General features: G+C 42.9%; 1 protein-coding gene across 1 annotated transcript in view; it reads left to right on the top strand.

Annotated features, from left to right (window-relative positions):
• The first annotated feature begins 450 nt into the window (after window positions 1–450).
• LOC124002081 (estrogen receptor beta-like) overlaps window positions 451–24,802 on the top strand; it is a 38,413-nt gene continuing 14,061 nt past the window's right edge. Inside the window, 1 exon segment of the mRNA XM_046309340.1 lies at window positions 451–751. Within this exon segment, the coding sequence (XP_046165296.1) occupies window positions 713–751 (39 nt within the window). The 5' untranslated portion in view covers window positions 451–712.

Here is a 24,802-nt window from a genome sequence, read left to right as displayed (position 1 = left end):
TCAACCTGCAAAATTCTCTGCACCAACCAGAAGGGTGTGAACAGTTTGAGAAGGGTGTGAACAGTTTGTGTCCTGAACAGTGCTCAGGCCCAGGGTGAAAAAAGTTTGGGAACCCTTGTACTACCATAACTGGTTCAAAGGCACTTAAATATTTTGTCTTGCCCATTGTCTCAAGGCTTAAAAATCCTTCTTTAACCTCTCCTCCCCTTCATCAACACTGATTGAAGTGGATTTAACAAGTGAAATCAATAAGGGATCACAGTTTTCATATGAATTCACCTGGTCAGTCTATGTCATGGAAAGAACAGGTGTTTCTAATGTTTTGTACACTCCATGTACTGTAGCTACACCGCTCTGAGACCACCATCCACGTGGAATGCACAGCCCGAACGCACACCTACAGTACCTCCCCACAATTCCCAACAAAGGCTTCTTCTCTGTTACGCGTCCTCAATTCGTTTGGATGTGTTGACAGATGGTGAAATGTGTTTGAGCTAGGCTATGAAAGTCAACGGTCCAATATTCTAGAACACTGCTGCGCGCACGCGTACATGTTTTGGACTATAATAAACTTAGGCTGCGTCGCCGTTTCTTTTTCTGTTTTCTCTAGTTGTGCGAGTGTGCTCTAAGGTAACTCCACCGTAGCGCTGCAACCCTAGGCAGCTGGCACTTGGCTCAATTCAACGACTGGGAAAGAGGTCCCCGTCCACTGATGACAGGCTTGGCAGCAGACCAAACTACAAAGTGGCAGGTTGGTTTAATCAAACTATTGTTTGTATCCCTATTGGCGTATTTGAAATTGAGAAACAAAGTGAAAGTAAAAAGCTGAACATGATTGTATATAAGTGACAGCTAGATTATGTTGAAAAAGTTACTCACATAATTGTCATAGGCCTATATGAAATTACTAGCTAGTCGTTTACACTTTAATAGCGTCACTGTGTTAAAGCGTTGTAAAATATTTTCTTTGATGTGTGATTTGGTAGAGTATCCAAGGCTATATTATTTCAAATCTATAACTCGTATTGTGCTCTGTGGATATCCTTAGGCTACTGTCAGTAACTCGATGAGACATTTCGTTTCGGTTGCAGTTGTGATTTAGATTAACAGTAGTTTAAGATTTTATATACTACAGATTTGGTGACAAACATATAACAGAGCTGGACTCATCAAGTTGAATTACAAGCTATATGATGCTATATGCTTGGCACACATTATTCTATTTCACTTGAAATATCGGTAGCCTATATACTGTAGGCTACTCAGTGACACAGTAGCCTAGGCATTATTGCATACCCTTTTATAATGTAATGAATGTATAATTACTGCTGTAGTTGACCATTACAAACATTCCAGTGCTATCATTTTGAAACACTTTAAATAGCACATTGATCTAGACTTCCACGAAAAGAAACACATGAGCAATTTGAGACACAACAAGAGGCATGTCAAACTTAGCAAAGGCTTTAAAAGAGGGATGCAATCTAGGATAATCAGAGGTTTGAGAAGTAATATTTGGACAGTTGGGTTTGTCCGTGGGAGATAACATAGGTTGATAATATACCAGTAACTTAAGGTGATAAGAGACTCGTACCCTTATTATGGCTGCCTGCCTGCTCCCTCCTCATTTAGAAAAGAATCCTGCCCAGATTGTGTGAAATAGAGGATGAATGGCTAGACTGGTTGTTTGCTTTGGTTGATTACCAGCAGAAGATCGCATTTAAATGTACAGATAGATTTGGATTTGGTATGGTTGTAAAAAAATATATATAGATTGAAAAAATATATATATTACCCACCAAAAAGATTTGGTATTTGGTATGGATTTCAGATACAGAGGGGCAGAACAATTGTTCCCTCACTAACAAGCAATTATAAGCTAATATTAGGCAAGTGTTAGCCTATTTAACCCTGGCTTGCATGCATCACAACACCTATGACCAGAATGACAGCAAGTGCCTTTTTGTTGCTAGTGTTTATCTTATTTACACTGTTTTAAAACATTGCACCCAAATGATATTCCCAATTCTCATCATCACATAAACAAAAATGGTCATATCAAAAATCAAACATGATTTACATTTGGCAATCTCCTCTGATAGCCTTGACACTGCTCACAGTGTAATAATAATCTTACTGTTACTGTGGGTTACTCTCCTTTCTACTTACAAATAACTTGACTGTGGGGGAGCTATGTGTGGGGGATGTCCTGTCATGTACAAAAATAATAACCCAACTGTGCATCCCCTTCCGTCCTCCTGCATTTCAACCACTTGAAACACATTCCGTTGGCAAGCACCTAAAACACACCAAGGTCACGGTTTCAAAAGACTGTCTTAGTTTGTACATTATCCAAAAACGAATACACCATGTTACTAAAACATGCCTCCATGCAGTAATCAAACGCAGCCCTCACTGCAGACACACACGGGCACACAGCTACACACTCAGTCACTGGCAGTCATGCACATAAGGGCTGCTGTAGGAGTGTGTTGCGCTGCGCAGCCAGCTTTAGGCGTCAGGTTTCAACTTAAACCTCACACACTACTACAACATGCCCATCAGGGATAGTACTGTACATGCCAATGTGTTTACAAAGAACCTCTTTAGTCGTGGTGTTACATTATATGGTTGTCCATAACAGCTTGTCCTCCATTGCAGATGTTATCTCCTTTTCCATTCAGCTGTAGTCACAGTGGCTAGGAAAAGCTCCCTAGAAGGCAGGAACCTAGGAAGAAACCTAGAGAGGAACCAGGTTCTGAGGAATAAACCATGTACATGATAAACCATGTAGAAACCATCATTCAGAAGGGTTTACCATGTACAAACCAGGTCTATGTGGTTGATGTTTGAGTGGTGAGGCATAGCTGGTGTTATTTGGAGCTGGGTGGTTAAGCGGTGAGTAGTTGAGCTAGCTGCTACAGCACAGAGGTACAGTACAGTGGGGAAGGCTCTGGTGCGAGCCAGGTGTAGGAGCTCCACTGACAGGTGACAGGTAAATTACCGCCAAGCTCTAGGTGCCATAATCAGCCTGTCTGCTCCACTCAACTGCACTCTGCTCGGCTCCACTCTCACAAGAGTTTTTACTCTACCAAAAGCAGCCCCTCAACTCCTCCTCCCGTGTAATTTGCTTACAAGGCTCGTTTTCTCTCCCTCCTTCAAATTGAGACAAGTCTTTTCTTGAGCGCTTACTTGTCAGTATTGAGGGAGAGCGAATGGAGGCTAAATGGGGCTGCTGTAGCTCTTTGTGTGGAGGTATGTGTCCCTGGCTCTTTGCCTCCATCTGAGAGGGAACGATGTGGGAGCATGGCTGACTTAATCATTCTGCTTTAATCACTCTCTCAATCACTATCTCCTCCACATTGTCTGACCAACATAGTCTGGAAATGTTCTAGAATGCAATCTTCTTAATGGATTCTTTTCTTCTTCTTTTTTCCGAATTCACAATGCTTTTTCATTACGATTGACATTAGTCCAACTGGTACAGTATTCTAAAGGCACTAACACTGAGGAAATGAGTGAATCATTGCTGACCTTTGTTCTCAGTGAATAATGCAAAGGGCTCCTGAACTGCGCTTTGATCTTAATGCTATCGAAACTGGTGGTGGGGGGAGTGTGCAATGAAAATATTCATTTTCTGATATTCAATCTCTCATTAGCAGCTAGAGAGATAGCCCTGTACATGAAACTACCTATCACTGAACAGTAACATTGTTTACAGGATAGGGGAGACCAGGGGTTGGTTGTCTCACAGGTTGGTTGTCATTGTGTTTATTACTCAAAATCCAGGGGGGCTATGCAATAAATGTACAGATAAAAATGTGTGTCCTCTATAGGAGAGGTCATCCATGTGGCCAATTCAGGTCAGGATCACAAAACATGGAGGTGAGAGGAATATTCGCATTTTTCATGGGTGAAAGTAAATATGAATGTTATTTCTTTAATAAATAGTTGTATTCTGGGGGTATCCATAAACAATTACTGTTATTGAAAAGAGGAAAGGAGAGCTTTATTTGGGGGGCTGTCACATGATGTTGGAGTTGCCTGTCACAATCTGATAATGAATCCTCATTGTAACAATGTATCCAGAAAGCTAAATATATTTTCCAGATGTTGAAAAGATGTCTATGTTTCACAAGTTTGGACAGCACAGCACAGTACAGTCCAGTAGTTGAATTTAGCAGAGTACAGATCTGCGCACAGGGCCATCTTAATGAAAGGGCTTATACGGGCCCAGGAGCGAAAAGCCACAGGAGCCCACTCTCAATGTTCAAAATACACCAGAGAGCATAATTTAGCCACACAGGATCAATAGTTTCTAAAAAATAAAAGTGGATTAAGGTTTATCACACGCACATACAGGTAACTGCCAAACTAAAGGAAACACCAACATAGAGTGCCCTAATAGGACATTGGGCAACCGCGAGCTGCCAGAACAGCTTCAATACGCCTTGGAATAGATTCTACAAGTAGACAGCAACCATCCAGGAAAATGCACCCCACACCATAATATATACTTTGTATCATCATTTACTCAAGTGTTTCCTTTATTTTGGCAGTTACCAGTATGCTTACAATTGGCAGGGGTGCTTGTGTTGTGTTAATATATATATTTTTTACATTTTAGATAGGCCAGTTGAGAACAAGTTCTCATTTACAACTGTGACCTGGCCAAGATAGAGCAAAGCAGTGCAACACAAACAACACAGAGTTACACATGGGATAAACAAACGTACAGTCAATGACACAATAGAAAAGTCTATATACAGTGTGTGCAAATGTAGTAAGATTAGGGAGGTAAGGCGATAAATAGGCCATAGTGGCGAAATAATTACAATTTAGCAATTAACCACTGGAGTGGTAGATGTGCAGAAGATGAATGTGCAAGTAGAGATACTGGGGTGCAAAGGAGCAAAAAAATAAATAACAACATGGTGATGAGGTAGTTGGGTGGGCTATTTACAGATGGGCTATGTACAGGTGCAATGATCGGTAAGCTGCTCTGACAGCTGATGCTTAAAGTTAGTGAGGGAGATATAAGTCTCCAGCTTCAGTGATTTTTGCCATTTGTTCCAGTTATTGGCAGCCGAGAACTGGAAGGAAAGGCGGCCAAAGTAGGAGTTGGCTTTGGGGGTGACCAGTGAAATATACCTGCTGGAATGCGTGCTACGGGTGGGTGCTGCTATGGTGACCAGTGAGCTGAGATAAGGCGGGGCTTTACCTAGCAAAGACTTATAGATGACCTGGGGACAGTGGGTTTGGCAACGAATATGAAGCGAGGGCCAGCCAATGAGAGCATACAGGTCGCAGTGGTGGGTAGTATATGGGGCTTTGGTGACAAAATGGATGGCATTGTGATAGACTACATCCAATTTGCTGAGTAGAGTGTAGGAGGCTATTTTGTAAATGATCCTGCCGAAGTCAAGAATCGGTAGGATAGTCAGTTTTACGAGGGTATATTTGACAGCATGAGTGAAGGATGCTTTGTTGCGAAATAGGAAGCCGATTCTAGATTTAATTTTGGATTGGAGTTGCTTAATGTGAGTCTGGAAGGAGAGTGTACAGTCTAACCAGACACCTAGGTATTTGTAGTTGTCCACATATTCTAAGTCAGAACCTTTCAGAGTAGTGATGCTGGATGGGCGGGCAAGTGCGGGCAGTGATCGGTTGAAGAGCATGCATTTAGTTCTGCTTGCTTTTAAGAGCAGTTGGAGGCCACGGAGGGAGTGTTGTATGGCATTGAAGCTCGTCTGGAGGTTTGTTAACACAGTGTCCAAAGATGGGCCATGAAATTTCTATAGGATTGAGGTCAGGGCTTTGTGATGGCCACTACAATACCTTGACTTTGTTGTCCTTAAGCCATTTTGCCACAAATTTGGAAGTATGCTTGGGGTCATTGTCCATTTGGAAGACCCATTTGCGACCAAGCTTTAACTTCCTAACTGATGTCTTGAGATGTTGCTTCAATATATCCACATAATTTTCCTCCCTCGTGATGCTATCTATTTTGTGAAGTGCACCAGTCCCTCCTGCAGCAAAGCACCCCCACAACATGATGCTGCCACCACCGTGCTTCATGGTTGAGATGGTGTTCTTCAGCTTGCAAGCCTCCCCCTTTTTCCTCCAAACATAACGATGGTTATTATGGCCAAACAGTTCTATTTTTGTTTCATCAGACCAGAGGACATTTCTCCAAAAAGTTTGATCTGTGTCCCCATTGTCACGACATCCGCCGAAGTCGGCTCCTCTCCTTGTTCGGTCGATGTCACCGGCTTTCTAGCCATCGCCGCTCTATTTTTCATGTATCCATTTGTTTTGTCTTGTTCCATGCACAACTGGTTTTCATTCCGCAATCAATTCATATGTATTTATTCCTCTGTTCCCCATCATGTCTTTGTGTAGGATTGTTGGTGTTACGTGTATTTTGATATTGTGGATGTTGTTACGTGCATTACTTTTTGTCTATGTTCCGTGTTTTGGGCACATTTTATGTTATTTTGTGCTGTCATTTTGACCGGAATAAAAAGTGTGCCTGTTCACTACACTCTGCTCTCCTGCACCTGACTTCGCCTCCGATACACACTCCTAATAGGATCCTACACCAACCATGGAGTCAGCAGGAGCAGGTACCCTGGTCAAAGGAGTCCAGGAACACGTCCAGGAACACGCGGCTATGCTACATCATCTCGGTGGCATGATGGATCGCGTTGTCCAGACAATGGACCGCTGGGAGAATCTGGAAGTCTCTCCAGCGCCTTGGCCAGCTCAACCAGGGTTATCTCTACACGTCCCGTCCGGATCCAGCTCCAGTGGAATACGTCTCTCCCTTCCCAGGGAGTATGATGGGACGGCCGCACAGTGCCAGGGGTTCCTTTTACAACTGGACCTATACCTGGCCACTGTTCACCCAGCTCCCTCAGGAAGGGAGAGAGTATCCACACTCATCTCATACCTCTCGGGCAGAGCTCTGGAGTTGGCAAACGCCGTGCGGGGGGAGGAAGACGCTGTGTTGGACCACTTCAAGGAGTTTACCCGCCGTTTCCGGGCCGTCTTTGACCATCCGCCCGAAGGTAGAGTGGCGGGTGAACGACTCTTCCATTTGAGACAGGGGACGATGAGTGCACAGGATTTTGCACTGGAGTTCCGGGACCTTGGCCACCGGAGCAGGATGGAACAACAGGGCCCTTATCGACCACTATCAATGCAGCTTACGTGAGGACGTCCGACGGGAGTTGGCCTGCAGGGATGCCACCACCACCTTTGACCAACTGGTGGATATGTCCATCCAGTTGGATAACCTGCTGGTCATCCGTGGACGTCCTGAAGGGGCTCTGTCGGTTCCATTTCCCAGCACTTCCACTTCCCAGCACTTCCACTCCATGGAGTTGTGAGGGGCTGTGCATAGGGAGGCTGGAGGAGGGGCCTTCACGTGCACCATCTGTGGCCGCAGAGGGCACACTGCCGGTCGGTGCCGAGTTGGTCCCTCTGGAAGCCGAGGCAGCAGGCAGGGCACTCTAACGTCACCCCAGGTGAGTATGCACCACTCTCATCCATAGTCCTCTGTTGTCCACCTGTTTGTACCAGTTTGTTTCACTGAGTTCTCCCCGCATTCCCAGCATAAGGCGCTTGTCGATTCAGACGCAGCTGGGAATTTTATTGACAGAGCATTAGCACTTAGTTTAGGGATCCCCATTATTCCTGTCGATAGACCTTTTCCGGTTCACGCTCTGGATAGTCAACCATTAGGGTCCGGGTGAATCAGGGAGGCCACCATCTCCCTGGCTATGGAGACGCAGGAGGTTCACGATGAGAGAATCAGTCTCTTTCTCATTGACTCTCCTATGTTTCCCATGGTACTAGGCCTTCCCTGGTTGGCTCGTCATAACCCCACCATTTCCTGGCAACAGAGGGCTCTCACGGGGTGGTCGCGAGAGTGCTCGGGGAGGTGTGTAGGGGTTTCCATTGGTGCTACCACGGTGGAAAGTCCAGACCAGGTCTCCACCATGTGCATTCCCTTAGAATATGCCGATTTGGCTCTCGCCTTCTGTAAGAAGAAGACGACTCAATTACCACCCCATTGACAGGGGGATTGTGCGATAAATCACCTTGTAGACACTGTACCCAGGAGTCACGTGTATCCCGTTGCAAGCGGAGATGGTGGCTATGGAGACATGTGTTTCCGAATCCCTGCGTCAGGGGTACATTCGGTCCTCCACTTCACCCACCTCCTCGAGTTTCTTTTTTGTGAAGAAGAAGGATGGAGGTCTGCGCCCGTGCATTGATTATAGAGGTCTCAATCAAATCAAGGTGAGGTACAGTTATCCGCTACCTCTCATCGCCAAGGCGATTGAGTCAATGCACGGGGAGTGCTTCTTCACTAAACTGGATCTCAGGAGTACGTACAATCTGGTGCGTATCCGAGAGGGAGACGAGTGGAAGACGGTGTTTAGTACCACCTCAGGGCAATATGAGTACCTTGTCATACGGGTTGATGAATGCTCCATCAGTCTTCCAATACTTTGTAGATGAGATTTTCAGCGACCTACACGGGCAGGGTGTAGTGGTGTATATCGATGACATTCTGATATACTCCGCTACATGCGCTGAGCATGTGTCCTTGGTGCGCAGGGAACTTGGACGACTGTTGGATCATGACCTGTACGTCAAGGCTGAGAAATGCCTGTACTTTCATCAGTCTGTCTCCTTCCTGAGGTATCGCATTTCCACCTCAGTGGTGGAGATGGAGAGTGACCGTATAGCAGCCGTGCGTAATTGACTTTTATACCTGTTTCCTCCAGCATCTTCACAAGGTCCTTTGCTGTTGTTCTGGGATTGATTTGCACTTTTCGCACCAAAGTACGTTCATCTCTAGAAGACAGAACGCGTCTCCTTCCTGAGCGGTATGACGGCTGTGTGGTCCCATGGTGTTTCTACTTGCGTACTATTGTTTGTACAGATGAACGTGGTACCTTCAGGCTTTTGGAAATTGCTCCCAAGGATGAACCAGACTTGTGGAGATCTATCATTTTTGGCTGATTTCTTTTGATTTTTCCATGATTTTCCCATGATGTCAAGCAAAGAGTCACTGAGTTTGAAGGTAGGCCTTGAAATACATCCACAGGTACACCTCCAATTGACTCAAATTATGTCAATTAGCCTATCAGAAGCTTCTAAAGCAATGACATCATTTTCTGGAATTTTCCAAGCTGTTTAAAGGCACACTCAACTTAGTGTATGTAAACTTCTGACCCACTGGAATTGTGATACAGTGAAATATACATGAAATCTGTCTGTAAACAATTGTTGGAAAAATTACTTGTGTCATGCACAAAGTAGATGTCCTAACCGACTAGCCAAAACTATAGTTTGTTATCAATATATTTGTGGAGTGGTTGAAAAACGAGTTTTAATGACTCCAACCTAAGTGTATGTAAACTTCAGACTTCAACTGTATAATCCATAGAAGGGTTTTGGAACCTATTCCCTTAGCAATTTGGGCACACTAGAGATGGCTGCCAGTCCTGATTCGAATTGGAAATGACATCTATGGATTATTTTTCTATGGTTGGTTGCTATCAGTTAGTCTTTTGCAAATTTCAAAATACAATCTTGAGAAAAACACAGTTTGGAAGGCAAATGCCTACTGCTGAAAAGAGAAGACTCATCTGTCTGTAGAACCAATAGATTTCATTGTTTCTCAACAACTCCATATTTTGAGCAAACAGCATAGTCCCGGGGCCTATGATTTGTGACTTTGCAGTACAGTGCAGTTTAATTCAGTAGTGTACAGTAGAGTCTAGTAGAGTTAAATACAGCAGAGTACAGCACAGTACAGTGCAGGACAGTACAGTTTAATTCAGTGGTGTACAGTAGAGCAAAGTAGAGTGCAGTACAATACAGTTGAGTCCAATTCAGCAGAGTAGAGCAGGGGTTTTCAAACCTTTCAATGTTAAATGAATTCTCACAAAAGTATTGCACTAAGCCTTTACTAGTCTTATATTAGTGGATTGACATAGCCATCTGTAGTGCAGGCAAACATTTCTCAGCCCCCCCCCCCCCCCAAACATCTTCCCGTGGCCATGCAAGGACCCCCAAATATTATGAACCCTGGGCAAAGACCCCTTTAAAAAAGTACATTTCCTGCTATTTTACCCATTTTGCCATGAGGCTGAGAGAAAAAAATAACAGTTTTAAAGCAAATTTCCTGCTATTCTACACATTTTGCTATGACTTATGTCCAGTTCATATGCTTTCTGAACGGGGCTGGTTCTAGGATTTTGGGCCCCTAACTAGCTTTTGATTGTGGGCCTCCCCAACTGCCACTGGAAATAAATAAAAAATAATTGGGTAAAGGATCCCCTGGAGGTCAGGGCTCCGTGGCACGTCCCCTGCGTGCCCTCAGTAATAAGGCCCTGACTACCACTGGTGTAAAGAGTTAGACAGGAATGTGCAAACGCTATTTGCATATTGATGGGATACTGAAATATAACTGGTTAAAACATGTTTTTTTGAATTGTTGTTCCACGGACTCCCTAGCCTAGGATTTTTATTACACCCAAATTACGGCATGCCGTGTAAGGGCACAGTGAGAAAGACCAAACAAACACATAACAAAACACAGGGTTGAAACCCAAACAAAATAGCGAGGAGTATTTCTAATAAATAACACGCACACAATGATTAACACACGGGAGGAGACCCATAATCATCTGCGCAATCCACAATGGCACGAAAGCCAAAACACACAGCACAGGTACTCACACGCACCAACAGACATTGTAACAATAATTGACAGCACTATGGTGAACAAAGGGCACATATATGCAAATACAATTAGTGGGAATAGGGGCCAGGTGTGCGCAATGAAAGTTCCAGAGGGATCGTGACAGGGTTGTGGGTTCGACTCCCATTGGGGACCCGTATGAAAAAGTATGAAAATGTATGCACTCACTACATTTACTAAAATGTAAAAGGAATGAATAAACCATTTTGGTATTCACATGTGTTTGCAAAGTATTTCAAGAAACTGGAAATCATATCAAGCAAGTATTTTCATATTCCACAATTATCAGATTAACTGTTTTGTACAGATAATTATCAGACTCAAATGACAAATGCTGGTAAACACAAAATGCATGACATTTACATTTTTTCACAAAAGTAGTGCACTGGACCTTTACTAGTCTTGTATTAGCAATATAGACATGTGTAGCGTGGGCATTTTCAATATTTTACAGTGCATTCGAAAAGTACTCAGACGCCTTGACTTTTTCCACATTTTGTTACATTACAGTCTTTTTCTAAAATTGATTCATTCATTTTCCCCCCTCATCAATCTACACACAATACCGCATGATGACAAAGCAAAAAATATCAGTACTCAAGATAAGACCCAGATGCAGACAGTTCGAATCAGAGTGGTTTCTTGACAAAACGGGGCAGGCAAACAACAGGTCAAGGGCAGGCAGAGGTCAGTAATTCAGGGCAGAGTCAGTACGGTACGGTACAGTACGGCAGGCAGGCTCGGGGTCAGGGCAGGCAGACTGGTAAAAACCGGAAGAACTAGAAAACAGGGACTAGGGAGAACAGGAGTACCAGAAAAAAACACGCTGGTAGGCTTGATGACACAAGACGAAATGGCAACAGACAAACAGAAAACACAGGGGAGCACGTGATGCCGCGGAGCTGAGCAGACGTTGACAAACCGAGCTCTTCAAAGTTATTCTATTTTTACCTAAATAACAATGTTGAAACAATATTCTAACATCGGCTGATAAATTGTCAAGTACTTACCTTCCCAAAGAGCCATGGACCGCCGACCGAGAGGCAAGAAGGACGACCAAAACGTTGTTGATTCCCAAGATAACGATAACGCTACAGCTAGCAAGATTAGCATTAGCCCTCATAACTCAGACGACAGTTCCAGACTGTTGCTCTCAGCAGCCTCTTGCGAGCCTGCCGACATGCTGGCTACTCTCCTCCGGGAAATTCAGGATGGTAACAGAGGTCTTTCTCTGAAAATTGATAAGAAATCGGCTGAACTCCATTCTTCCATTGACGACCTGAAATCCTCCATGAATGATCTCCTTTTGAGAACGACTGAGGCAGAGTTGCGCATTAGCACAGTTGAAGATACCATCGCTAGACATGACCAGGTCTTGATACAACTGCAAGAGGACAATGCCTACCTCAAAAACAAGGTAGATCAGATGGAGAACCAGAGTAGACGTAGTAATATCCGTGTGGTGGGATTTGAAAGAGGACAGCGAGGGCTGTGACCCGGTCCGTTTCTTCACTCAATGGATCCCAGAGGTCCTAGGCATAAGGAACTTCACCAAGTCGCTGGAAATCGAATGCGCCCACAGAACATCAGCGCCGAAACCCCGGCATGATGAGCCCCCACGAGCCGTCCTGATCAGGTTCCTCCGTTTCCAAGACAGAGAGAAGATACTGCAACTCGCAAGAGCCAAAGGACACATCACCATCGATGGAAAGAGGGTCAGCCTTTTCCCAGATATGAGCGCGGATCTCGCCAGACGCCGCAAGCAGTTCAGACCTGCCGCCAAAGCACTGAAGGAGAAGAACATCACCGGCTACCTCATCCACCCTGCGCGGATGAAAGTTCAGTACAAAGGCCGAAGCCATCTCTTCAACACACCGGGAGAAGTGCACACTTTTCTCAAAGAACTGAGAAACGTCTGAGCCAGGACGGTCTCTCTGGGGGATAAAATGCAGTTTGTTTGTTTTCTCTTATCCGGATTGAACTGCTGGTATCTCCCGGTCACTTTAATTGATTTGTACATTTTCAACTAACCGTATCTTCCCGGGGTGAGTTCTATTACATTTACAGGAGAGTATATTTTGGTTTAGTCCATATCTACTGGGCGAAGCAATAAGTGGGTTTAGGCCCACTGCTTTCCCCCTCATTTATGTTAATCTTTCGAAAAGAGACTCAAGCATCCCTTACCGTGGGCAGTAAATATTCAGCCATAAATATCTATTCACAACGTTTGTTTTCAACTTAGAGAGCTCGCAGGTTTTAGTTTACGCCAAGGTTTAGCTAGTAAGAGCAAGATGGAAAGCGAGCAGCAACGTATCTCTACAAGCGTATTCATGTTTGATTGTTGGGATTGTTGTTTTAGTCTGACAGTACAAAGGCAGTACAAAAGTACAAATTTTTATTATTTTTTTTCTTCCTTTTTTCTATGTTTATTGTTTCCTTCCTAAAGAGACACACAGGTCACTTTTGTGCTCAAACCAAAGTTGAAACATTTCCTAATTATCTGCATATTATAGATTTCTATTCAGTTACATATTTGAAACCCAACCTATGCTTAATCCACTAAGATATGTCACATTCAACGTAAAAGGTCTTAACAGCCCGATTAAAAGGAAAAGAGTCTATACATACCTTTAGAAATTAAAGGCTGACATTGTGTTTTTACAAGAAACACATCTTACAGCCAGTGAACACAAGAAATTGAAGAGGGAATGGGTAGGACAAGTTTTTGCATCCTCTTTTAACTCCAAAGCAAGAGGGACTGCAATTTTGATAAGTAGACACATCCCCTTCTGCGTCAACAACACCATCTCTGATCCCTCTGTCAGGTTTGTTTTGGTGCAGGGGCATATGTTTTGGACCCTATTGAATATTTATGCTCCTAACTTCGATGACCATATGTTTATTCAGAATGTCTTCCTTCAGGTTGCTCAAGCACCACCAGGATGGCTACTGGTTGGAGGAAATTTTAATTTTTGCTTAGATACAGTTCTTGATAGGTCTTCTGATAAACACTCACTTCTTACCAAAGCCGGCAAGCTCACCATGTCATTCATGAAAGATCTCAATTTACTAGACATCTGGAGACAGTTGCACCCACAGGATAGGGACTACTCTTTTTATTCACACCCACACAAGACACACACACTCATAGATAACTTTTTACTTTCAACACAACTGTTTCATAGAGTGTTAGATGTCGAGTATCTCCCCAGATTGCTTAGTGACCATTCTCCTCTGGTATTATCAATCTCCATTCCTACCAAGGTAAATGGAGCATATAGATGGAGACTAAACTCTACACTCCTAAAGCAACCTGAATTTTGTGCATTCATCAAAGAGCAGATCAATATTTTTACTTTGACAAACAAACCCTTTGTTCCTGACAGCTTCATTCTTTGGGACACATTGAAGGCCTACCTGAGGGGACAGATTATTTCCTATACTAAAGGGCTGAAGAAAAAACACGGTGCGGAACTGAGTGCCCTTGAATCTGAAATTTCCGAGCTAGAGAAAGCCTACCAAAGAGGCCCGACTAAAGATCTATACAGGCTTTTGGTAAATAAAAAACTTAAATATAATATTCTGAACACATATCAAGCTGAGAGGGCCATCACTAAATCAAAACAGCGTTATTATGAGCTTGGAGAGAAAGCTCACAAAGTATTGGCATGGCAACTGAAAGCAGAGGAAAGTAAGAGGACAATTAATGCCATAGAAACTCTTACTAATGAGATATCTTTCGACCCTACTGAAATTAATAATACTTTTAAGAAATACTATGAAGACGTCTACACTTCCCAATCAAGCGATGATCTATCAGAGATCGACTCCTTTCTCTCCTCTCTCAACCTCCCATGCTTGTCAGGGGAAGACAGCGAGCGCCTGAGTGAACACTTCTCAGTTCCTGAATTGTTGGAGGCCATTAAATCCTTACCTTCTAATAAATCTCCTGGGGAGGATGGCTTCACTCCAGAGTTCTATAAAGAATTTAGGAAGCTGTTGGTCCCCTACCTTATGGAGGTACTTAAAAAATCCAGAGAAGACAACTGCTTTCCAGAGTCCTTCTCTCAAACAGTGATTACTGTAATCCACAAGAAAGGGAAAAATCCGCTAAAGTGCACCCCCTATAGACCAATCTCTCTCCTTAACACAGATTGTAAACTGGTCACCAAGATGCTATCTAAGAGACTGGAGTCATGTCTTCCCCTGTTAGTCAACCCAGATCAGACTGGCTTCATAATTAATAGAATGTCCTCCAATAATCTCAGAAGGTTCTTCGATATATTTCACCTTGCTAACAAAAACAAAATACCTAGTGTCGCAGTCTCCCTCGACGCTGAAAAGGCCTACCTTTGATAGGGTTGAATGGCCATACCTCTTTCGCGTCTTGGAAAAGTTTGGTTTAGGTACCGTGTTTGTAAATTTGATAAAATCACTACAAATCTCCTAAAGCTAGGATTGCTACCAATGGGATTACTTCCTCCTCTTTCACTCTTTATAGGGGGAACAGACAAGGTTGCCCAATTAGCCCCCACCTCTTTGCCCTCGCCATCGAACCGTTGGCTGAGGCTATTAGAACGTGCCCTGACATACATGGCTTTGAGGTGGGCCCCCATACCCATAAATTATCACTCTTTGCGGACGACCTTATCTTATTTCTAACAAACCCAGAACACTCCCTCTCTCACTTGCAGATCCTACTACAGTGTTAAAGTTCTTTCTCTGGATATAAGGTCAATTTTGATAAAAGCGAAATCTTACCGTTGTCTGTCTTTGACCATCATACCATCAAGCACAAGTTTCCTTTTGTATGGTCGCCTATGGGCTTCACATATTTGGGCATAATGGTGGATGGTAATCTGAACAACCTCTATAAACTCAATCTGGACAGTTTGTTGCAAAAGGTGGAGGTTGACCTTTGTAAATGGATGGACTTACCTCTCACTCTACTGGGTAGAATCAATGTAATTAAAATGAATGTCCTGCCCAGGTTTCTATATCCGTTTCAATCACTCCCTATCCCTGTTCCCGCAGCATTTTTTTCCTCTCTCGACAAGTTGACCAGACGGTTTATCTGGCACGGCAAATCCCCTAGGGTTGGCCTGGATAAACTGACCCTTGATTACAGTCAAGGGGGCTTAAACCTCCCCAATTTTAGAATGTACTACTGGGCTGCACAGTCTAGGTTTCTGGCTCAGAGGTTTGACAATGGTCCCTCTCCCTCATGGTTGAACATTGAAAAGCTTGAGGTAAATGATGACACTCGGGCAGATTTGTTTTTACAAATGGGACAGAAAATCTATAAAAACCATCACAGACAACCCTTTAATCATACATTCTGTCCTGGCATGGTGCAAACTGCATGAGCTGTTCGGACGAGGGGGATTCCTTTCCCCTAAAACCCCTTTATGGAACAATAGATTGATCCCTATGTTTTTCCAGAATAGTAACTTTAGACCATGGTCTGATAAGGGGATCACTCTTCTGGAACATTGTTACGAGGAGGGAGTTCTTATGTCTTTTGATCAGCTGAAACAGAAATACCACTTGCCTAACAGGGACTTCTTTAGCTACCTACAACTACGGAAATGTATTAGGGTGACTCTCAAGGGACAATGGAACCTACCTAAGATGTCACCTATTGAACAACTCTGCCACGCAGACCAACCACTGTTCAAGACCATTTCCCGTGTCTACAATGCTCTTATGTCAGGACTAACACTGCCTGGGCTAGATAAACCCCGACTTAGATGGGAGAAAGATCTGGGTATTGATCTTGATGAGGATCTATGGAGTGACCTATGCAGGGATGGTGTTACATCCACATTGAACTCCAGATACAGACTGATTCAGTTTAATTTCCTCCATCAGCTCTATATCACCCCATCTAGACTGCACAAGTTCAACCCAGATATCTCCTCCCTATGTTTTAGATGTGGCTCAGATGAAGGAACATTCCTCAATTCCACTTGGCAGTGTTCAAAACTACACAGTTTCTGGCAGGGGGTATGCGATACCATATCCTCAATTCACGGGGTTGCATTCCCTTTAGACCCGGAGGTCTGTCTACTGGGTAACTTTACTAACACCAATCTTAGGCAAAGCCATACTATAAAGCTAACAGAAATATTGCTAGCGATTGCCAAGAAATGTATTGCCTTGAAATGGAAATTGGATTCCTCCCTGCCAGTTGCAATCGGAAGTTAATAGTTGTATCCCTTTGGAGAAAATCACTTACTGCTTGAGGAATAAGTTAAAGACATTTTACAGAATTTGGCAACCTTTTATTGACTATATGGAGAATCTCCCCCCACATCTCATTGATTGAATCTATATATAATCCGCCTTCTAGAACCAGGACGAGAACTGAGGACCACAGTCGGAGACCATGTCCACCGGATGTCCATGGGGGGGAGTGTAGGGATATATATGACCAGGGACAGTGAGGGACAGGAAGTGGTTGAAGGAGACCAGGTGGAGCTTGCTGACGAGTCTTATTCTGAGCACAGACAGTGCAGGCGGCAACGAACGAGGAGACATCAGGAACCATGTTGGGCCACCAAAAGCGTTGTTGCACAAAGGCCAGGTTCCGTCGGTAGCCAGGGTGGCAGGCAAGCCTGGAGGAATGAGCCCATTTCAGGACCGGGCAGTGGGCAGCATCTGGTTAGCCGGGCCCCCTCTCCACCCGTGGTCCAGCTGGGAATGCTGCGCCTCATGGACCTAGTTCTCTATTCCCCAGATGAGTGCAGCCTCCAGACATGAGGTAGGAAGGAGGGTCTCGGATTCTGGGGGTGTAGCAGATGGCCTATAGCAGCGTATAACATCCGGCTTAACATTCTTGGACCCCAGGCAGTAGGAGATGGTTAAGTTGAACCGAGTGAAAAGCAGGGCCCATCGAGCTTGCCTGGAGTTGAGACGCTTGGCGGAGTGGAGATATTCCAGGTTCTTGTGGTCCGTCCACACAATGAATGAATGTTCCACCCCCTCTAACCAGTGGCTCCACTCCTCCAATGCCATCTTCACAGCAAGTAGTTCCTGATTTCCCACATCATAATTCCTCTCCGTGGCGTTAAGACAATGGGAGAAGACAGGAAAGCCCCCACTCCGATGTCCAAAGCATTGACCTCCACCACGAACTAACGGGATGGGTCCAGATGGATTAATATGGGAGCTGTGGTGAATTTAAAAAAACATATATATTGAACTTTTATTTAACTAAGCAAGTCAGTTAAGAACAAATTCTTATTTACAATGACGGCCTACCAGGGAACGGTGGGTTAACTGCCTTGTTCAGGGGCAGAACGACAGATGTTTACCTTGTCAGCTTGAGGATTCGATCCAGCAACCTTTCGGTAACTGGCCCACTAACGCTCTAACCACTAGGCTACCTGAAGCGGTGCTTTAGGTCCAGGAACGCCCGGTCAGCAGCTGGGGACCATGTGAACTGAACCTTGGGAGAGGTGAGTGCTGAAAGGGGGGAAGCCAGGGTGCTGTAACCCTGGATAAAATGGCGATAGAAATGGGCAAATCCCAGTAATTGTTGTTGCTGCATTCTGGACGTGGGTTGGGGCCAATCCACCACTGCTCTCAACTTTCCAGGGTCCATCTTCACATTACAAGCAGCGATGATGTATCCTATGAAGGAGATGGTGGAAAGGATTTGAATTTGCATTTTTCTGCTTTAACAAAAAGATGGTTCTCCAGGAGACGCTAGAGGACTTGTCGGACATGGAGAAAGTGTTCCTAAGCTGAGCGGGAAAAGATGAGGATGTCATCAAGGTAGAAGAACACGAACCGGTTCAACGTGTCACGGAGAACATCGTTATCCAGGGCCTGGAAAACAGCAGGAGCGTTGGTCAGACTGAATGGCATCACCAGGTATTCGTAGTGTCCACTAGCCATGTTGAAGGCTGTCTTCCACTTGTCACCTTCCCGTAGCCGCACCAGATGGTAGGCGTTCCTCAGGTCCAATTTAGAGAAAATGATTGACCCCTGGAGCAGTCGAAAGCCAAGGCGATTAGTGGGAGCGGGTAGCGGTTCTTAACCGTGATGTAATTAAGGCCCCGGTAGTCGATTCCACAAAAAAGAATCATGCTGAAAACTTCCCGGAGGTCCTGGTACTCCGTGGAGAGGTCCGAGGCTTCTTCCGAGCCCACAGGAAGAATTCCCGGGGCAGGCTGTCCCGACTTCAGGCAATATGCATAGCAGAATGGGATCCAGTCCATGATAACACCAGCAGTCCAGTCGGTAAGGGGATTGTGTCGCTGGAGCCATGAAAACCCTAACACCACGGGTACCTGAGGAGACTTATTGAGCATTCACTGTATAGACTCACTGTGTTTTCCTGACACTCACAGGTTGATATGAGTAGTATTGTGGGTGACTCTGCCTATAGAGCACCCATCCAGCGATCTGTCCATGGGAGTGGAGAGGGGCTGAGTGGGGATGCCCAGCTCTGACACCAGGATGGTGTCCATGAAACTCTCATCGGCTCCAGAGTCAATAAGTACCCGGAGAGATTTTGACTGGTCGCCCCAGAGCAGGATGGCATGGAGAGGGGTACAAGTAAGGGGAGAAGGAACATTTTCTGTATGGTCCACTAGAGTATTCATACCTACTGATGAGCATGATCTTTTAATGGACAGTTAAACACTTAATGACAGGTAGTCCCGCATTACAGAAAACTCTTAGTGTCAAGTCTGCGTAAACTTTCGGCTGGAGACAATCTAGCTCTGCCGAGTTTCATTGGCTCTCATTGGAACTCGGGTAACCTCGGATTCTCTTGGCTTCCCAGGCATCCTTTGAATGGGGATGTGTTACAGGAATTAAATTCCTCTGTTTTAATACCCAATTAAAATCAAACACTCTGTCAATTCATAAGGATTTGTATGACCCTTATTTGTATAAAATGGACAGAGCCCAGTCTTAAAGTCAACCAGCAGCTTATATTCACGAGAGTACTGCTCCTTACACATTTTACCACAGGTTATAAACTGAAAATGACGTCATTAGTTTTAGTACCAGCCCGTGTCATCTCCGCTCTAGTACAATGGCTGTATGGTTCTCACATTGTCTCTCCCTATTAAGATGATATATGACCGAGCCTAGGCCAGCTGGTGTAGATAAGCCTTCTAGCCAGTCTGGCTATAAGTTCATTCATTTCTACCATGGTACAGACAGTCATTGTTCTAATTCTTGATTATATTTGCACACATTATATTCAGTACTAAGATTAAAAAGAAAATTCATACAAATACAGTAACATAATAGTATTCTGATTAGTACATATACAGTAACATAATAGTATTATGATTAGTCAGTCCTGATTGAAATGTATACATAATTAGTCATCATTGATAAAAAATTCCCTTAACAGGATGGGGCTGTCAAGATTCAATTATCTTAGTCGGTATTCAGAGTAAATTATCCCTTTAAAGATGGTATAGTGCAGGGGTATTCAACTTTCCCTATGAGGTCCAGAGCCTGCTAGTTTTCTGTTCTACCTGATAATTAGTTGCACACACATGGTGTCCCAGGTCTAAATCAGTCCCTGATTAGAGGGAAACAATGAAAAATACAGTGGAACTGACTTTGAGGTCCAGAGTTAAGTTTGAAGGATGTAGTGTGTTTGAAACAAGAACACTTACCTCCAGACGGTCAGAGGTTTGAAGTTGTTTTTGCAAAGCATCCAAGTTGCTGTTTGCAATGTTTTGGGGGAATTTTTTTCTCTCTCTCACAAAAGTAGTGCACTTGGCCTGGTTGCATAAAACATCTTAAGAGGTTAACCTCTTGAAGCTAGGGGGCACTATTTTTATGTTTGGAAAAATAACTTTTCCAAAGTAAACAGCCTATTTCTCAGGACCAGATGCTAGAAAAGCATATAATTGACAGATTAGGATAGAAAACACTTTAAAGTTTCCAAAACTGTCAAAATATTGTCTGTGAGTATAACAGAACTGATATTGCAGGCGAAACCTGAGGAAAATCAAACCAGGAAGTGGCTTCTATTTTGAAAGCTCCATGTTCCATTGCCTGCCTTCGCTCCATTTAAAGGGATATCAACCAGATTCCTTTTCCTATCGCTTCCTCAAGGTGCCAACAGTCTTTAGACATTGTTTCAGGCTTTTATTTTGAAAAATTTGCGAGAAAGATAGCATTGCGTCAGGTGTGCGCATGAGTTTTGCTCACGCAACAGAGTTTGGGCAGCCATTGCCTCTCCCTCTCCTACTGATAAAGACAGTTGCGGTTGATATATTATCGATTATATATTTTTAAAACAACCTGAGGATTGATTATAAAAAGCGTTTGACATGTTTCTGTGGACATTATGGATATTATTTGGAATTTTCGTCTGCATTGTCGTGACTGCTCTTTCCTTTGAATTTCTGAACATAACGCTCCAAACAAACGGAGGTATTTTGGATATAAAAATAATCTTTATGGAACAAAAGGAAAATTTATTGTAGGAGTCTCGTGAGTGAAAACATCCAAAGTTCGTCAAATGTAAACTATTAATTTGATTGCTTTTCTGATTTTCGTGACCAAGCTACTTGATGCTAAGTGTACATAATGTTTTGCCGAGCGATCGATAAACGTACACAAACGCTTGGATTGCTTTCACTGTAAAGCATATTTTCTAAATCTGAGACGACAGGTGAATTAACAAAAGGCTAAGCTGTGTTTTGCAATATTGCACTTGTGATTTCATGAATATAAATATTTGTAGTAATATTATTTGAATGTGGTGCTATGCAATTCAGCGGTTGTTGATGACAATTATCCCGCTACATGGATGGGTAGCGTCAAGAAGTTCCCTTAAGTGTTTTACCTAAAGGAATGATTTTATCCATACTGAATGAAGCACTTAAGGGACCTCATCGGCACTAACTTTTTCACTTCATTTAAGGAAGAAATTCGACTTAAAATGTTTGGTGCAACTGACTTAAAGTTAAGGAAACTTTAAAGGAAAAGAACAGGGGGGAATTAACATACAATGTTTTATCCAACTGGGCCCTGAGCCTTTACTAGTCCTGTATTAGTGAACCAATGTAGTCATTTTTGCTTTTCGTTTTTTATGCAGAATGTTCAGCTAGAAATGTATTGATCAAATATGACTGTCAGATAGATTGGAATAGTATAGAAGATTGTGTTCTCTATTAATTCTATTTCTATCTTCAACATGCATTTCTAGATACAGCCCTGCCATTAGTTGAAGGCAGCCAATCCAAAAGTCTCTGAAAAGTAGTCACTTCCTGGGATCTGTATTCAAATAGTTTTAAAAAGTTGTTATATTTGGGATATGTATTCAAATAGTTTTAGTCACCCCCAATAGTTTTTTCCTTTCCACAAAGTATAGTTAAATCTATAATTATCCCAGGCCTGGCATGGTGTTCTCTCTTGGTAAGAACATTCCATCTTCCAAGTATATAGTCTTATTAACAGAGCTGGCACCATGACCTTTGACATGTGATGCAGTGCTGGGTTTACTATGGACATCTGCCAGGCTGCAGGTTCAACAACTAGACTGTCTGTCCAAAGACCACACCACTGGATTGCCAGCATTTGACAAAACATCGGGCCGTTCAGACTGTCAATAGTATCCATATCCTCAGCATGTAAACGTAAGTGACTCAGTCCATTCTTATATGTTCTGTATGTTAATTAAAATATATATATTTGAGATTTTGGGGAAGAAATTTGTTGGAATATTTTTGTCTTACCTTCTAATTTAATATTGATTTAATATTCAAACTGTATGATATATTATTTAAGATGAGTAGAAATAAACAACATTTTCCCTACATCTGAATGTTGAGTTCCACAGGCTTGGTCTCATGTTGAGGTTTGTGATGATGTGAAATACAAAAGCGTAGTATGGGCTATAGTTAATTAAATGTAAAGTCCCCATATTTGAGGAACTTATTAGAATTATTTTATTCAATTTAGTCTGTAACAAGAACGGTAGCCCATATCTGCAAAAGCAGGATGTCTGCGGAAAGCTGAGTATCTTGGCTATTGATTAGGCCTTCAAATATTTTATGTGACTTACTACCAAAAATGGGCATACGAATGGATAAAGGGAGGCCAAGCCGACGACATAATTTCAAGACGGCTGCTACCTATATTCCGGTTAACGTTGTGAAGCATAAACGAAATAAACACAGAATATGTTGATTCACACAGAAAGCCGGGACTCCACAGATCATGAGGATATCTTATTTGTCTGACTGTGAACAACCATTATTGATCACCAGCCCGAGAGTCAAAATGTTTATTTTAGACAACATTTTCACCAAATAGCAAACATCTTACAAGGTAAGCTTCGATTTGGTCTGTGTTTGAGCTATAGCTACATAGGAGGTATCAAATTCATCCTTTGGTTGGTAGGAACACATCTAGCCTATTGTCAATGATGATGTATGACTTAATAGCAACATTTATCTTTGCGCATGAAAAATATGATGTCTGCTTACATTACACGGGATTGGCTACTATGGCACCTTGACAGTCTCTTGTAGCCAATGAGCTTTCCAGGGATATGCAGTTGACCTGGGTGGGACAAAGCAAGGCCTAGAACCTTTTATGCGTAATGCAAACCTTTGCTTCCTGCCTCAGAGACGGAAATGTACCGTGACCACACCTGACACAACTTACTAAAACATCTGCCCATTTCTAGTAGTTAAGTCAATCAATCCCTTTTTTTGCTGATTTTGTTCAGTTTCCAACTCTAGTCATCAATAATTCACTTATAGCTTGTCAATGACAGATTACTTTCAAATTTTAAAAAACAAAAAAAATGTTATTTTGTGTGCGTTTGATCTTGTGTATTCTGAACTATGTAACTCCTATCTATCTTCTGATAATTTCCTCACAATCTCCCAGATTTCTTCTTTCCAAATATACTAAGTTTTTGCCTTTACATTTAAGAGGTTTAAGAGTTATCCCACCCAGGCTTGATTGGATGGTTTTAGATCAAGCTATAAGTATGGAACTGACCTAAATAGGAATTGACCCTCAGCAACTTCAGGTGAAATACTTTGATTGGGTGAGTTTCCTGTGCATGTGCTGGAATGGACATCTTTACTCTGAATTCATGTGTGGGCCTGTTTTTGTGTGAATGGAAATGGAAACCTAACCAATGACTGTCCTCAGCCCTCGGCCTGTGCTGTTGGTAGCTGTGCAGTTGGTACCTGTGTTATCCACTCTGACACTGATTAACGTGCTGATGGCCTGTTTGTCACAGCCTACAGTGCCTTCAGAAAGTATTTACAAGCATGGACTTTTTCCACATTATGTTGTATTACAGCCTGAATTTAAAATGGATTAAATTGAGATTTTTGGCCTACACACAATACCCCATAATGTCAAAGTGGAATTATGTTTCTAGAAATTTTTACAAATGAATTTTAATTGAAAAGCTGAAATGTCTTGAGTCAAAGTATTCAACCCCTTTGTTATGGCAAGCCAAAATAAGTTCAGGAGTAAACATTTGCTTAACAATTCACATGATAAGTCACATGGACTCACTCTGCACCCCACACATACAACGATCTGTAAGATCCCTCAGTCGAGCAGTGAATTTCAAACACCGATTCAACCACAAAGAACATGGAGGTTTTCCAATGCCTCACAAAGATAAACCCATTGGTAGATGGGTAAAAAAACAGACATTGAATAGCCCTTTGAGCATGAAGTTATTCATTACACTATGGATGGTGTGTCGATATACCCAGTCACTGCAAAGATACAGGTGTCCTTACTAACTCAGTTGCAGGGGAGGAAGGAAACCGCTCAGGTATTTCACCATAAGGCCAATGGTGACTTTAAAATGGTTACAGAGTTTAATGGCTTTGATAGGAGAAAACTAAGGATGGATCAACAACATTGTAGTTACTCTACAGTGCTAACCTAATTGACACAGTGAAATGAAGCAAGCTTGTACAGAATAAAAATATTACAAAACATGCATCCTGTTTGCAAATTAATACGGCAAAAAAAATGTGGCAAAGCAATTAACTT

The sequence above is a fragment of the Oncorhynchus gorbuscha genome, linkage group LG17 (genome assembly GCF_021184085.1).
Source record: "Oncorhynchus gorbuscha isolate QuinsamMale2020 ecotype Even-year linkage group LG17, OgorEven_v1.0, whole genome shotgun sequence".
NCBI lineage: Eukaryota > Metazoa > Chordata > Actinopteri > Salmoniformes > Salmonidae > Oncorhynchus > Oncorhynchus gorbuscha.
Note: the sequence above shows the minus strand (reverse complement) of the source record. Positions and strands in the feature narration are given on the sequence as shown.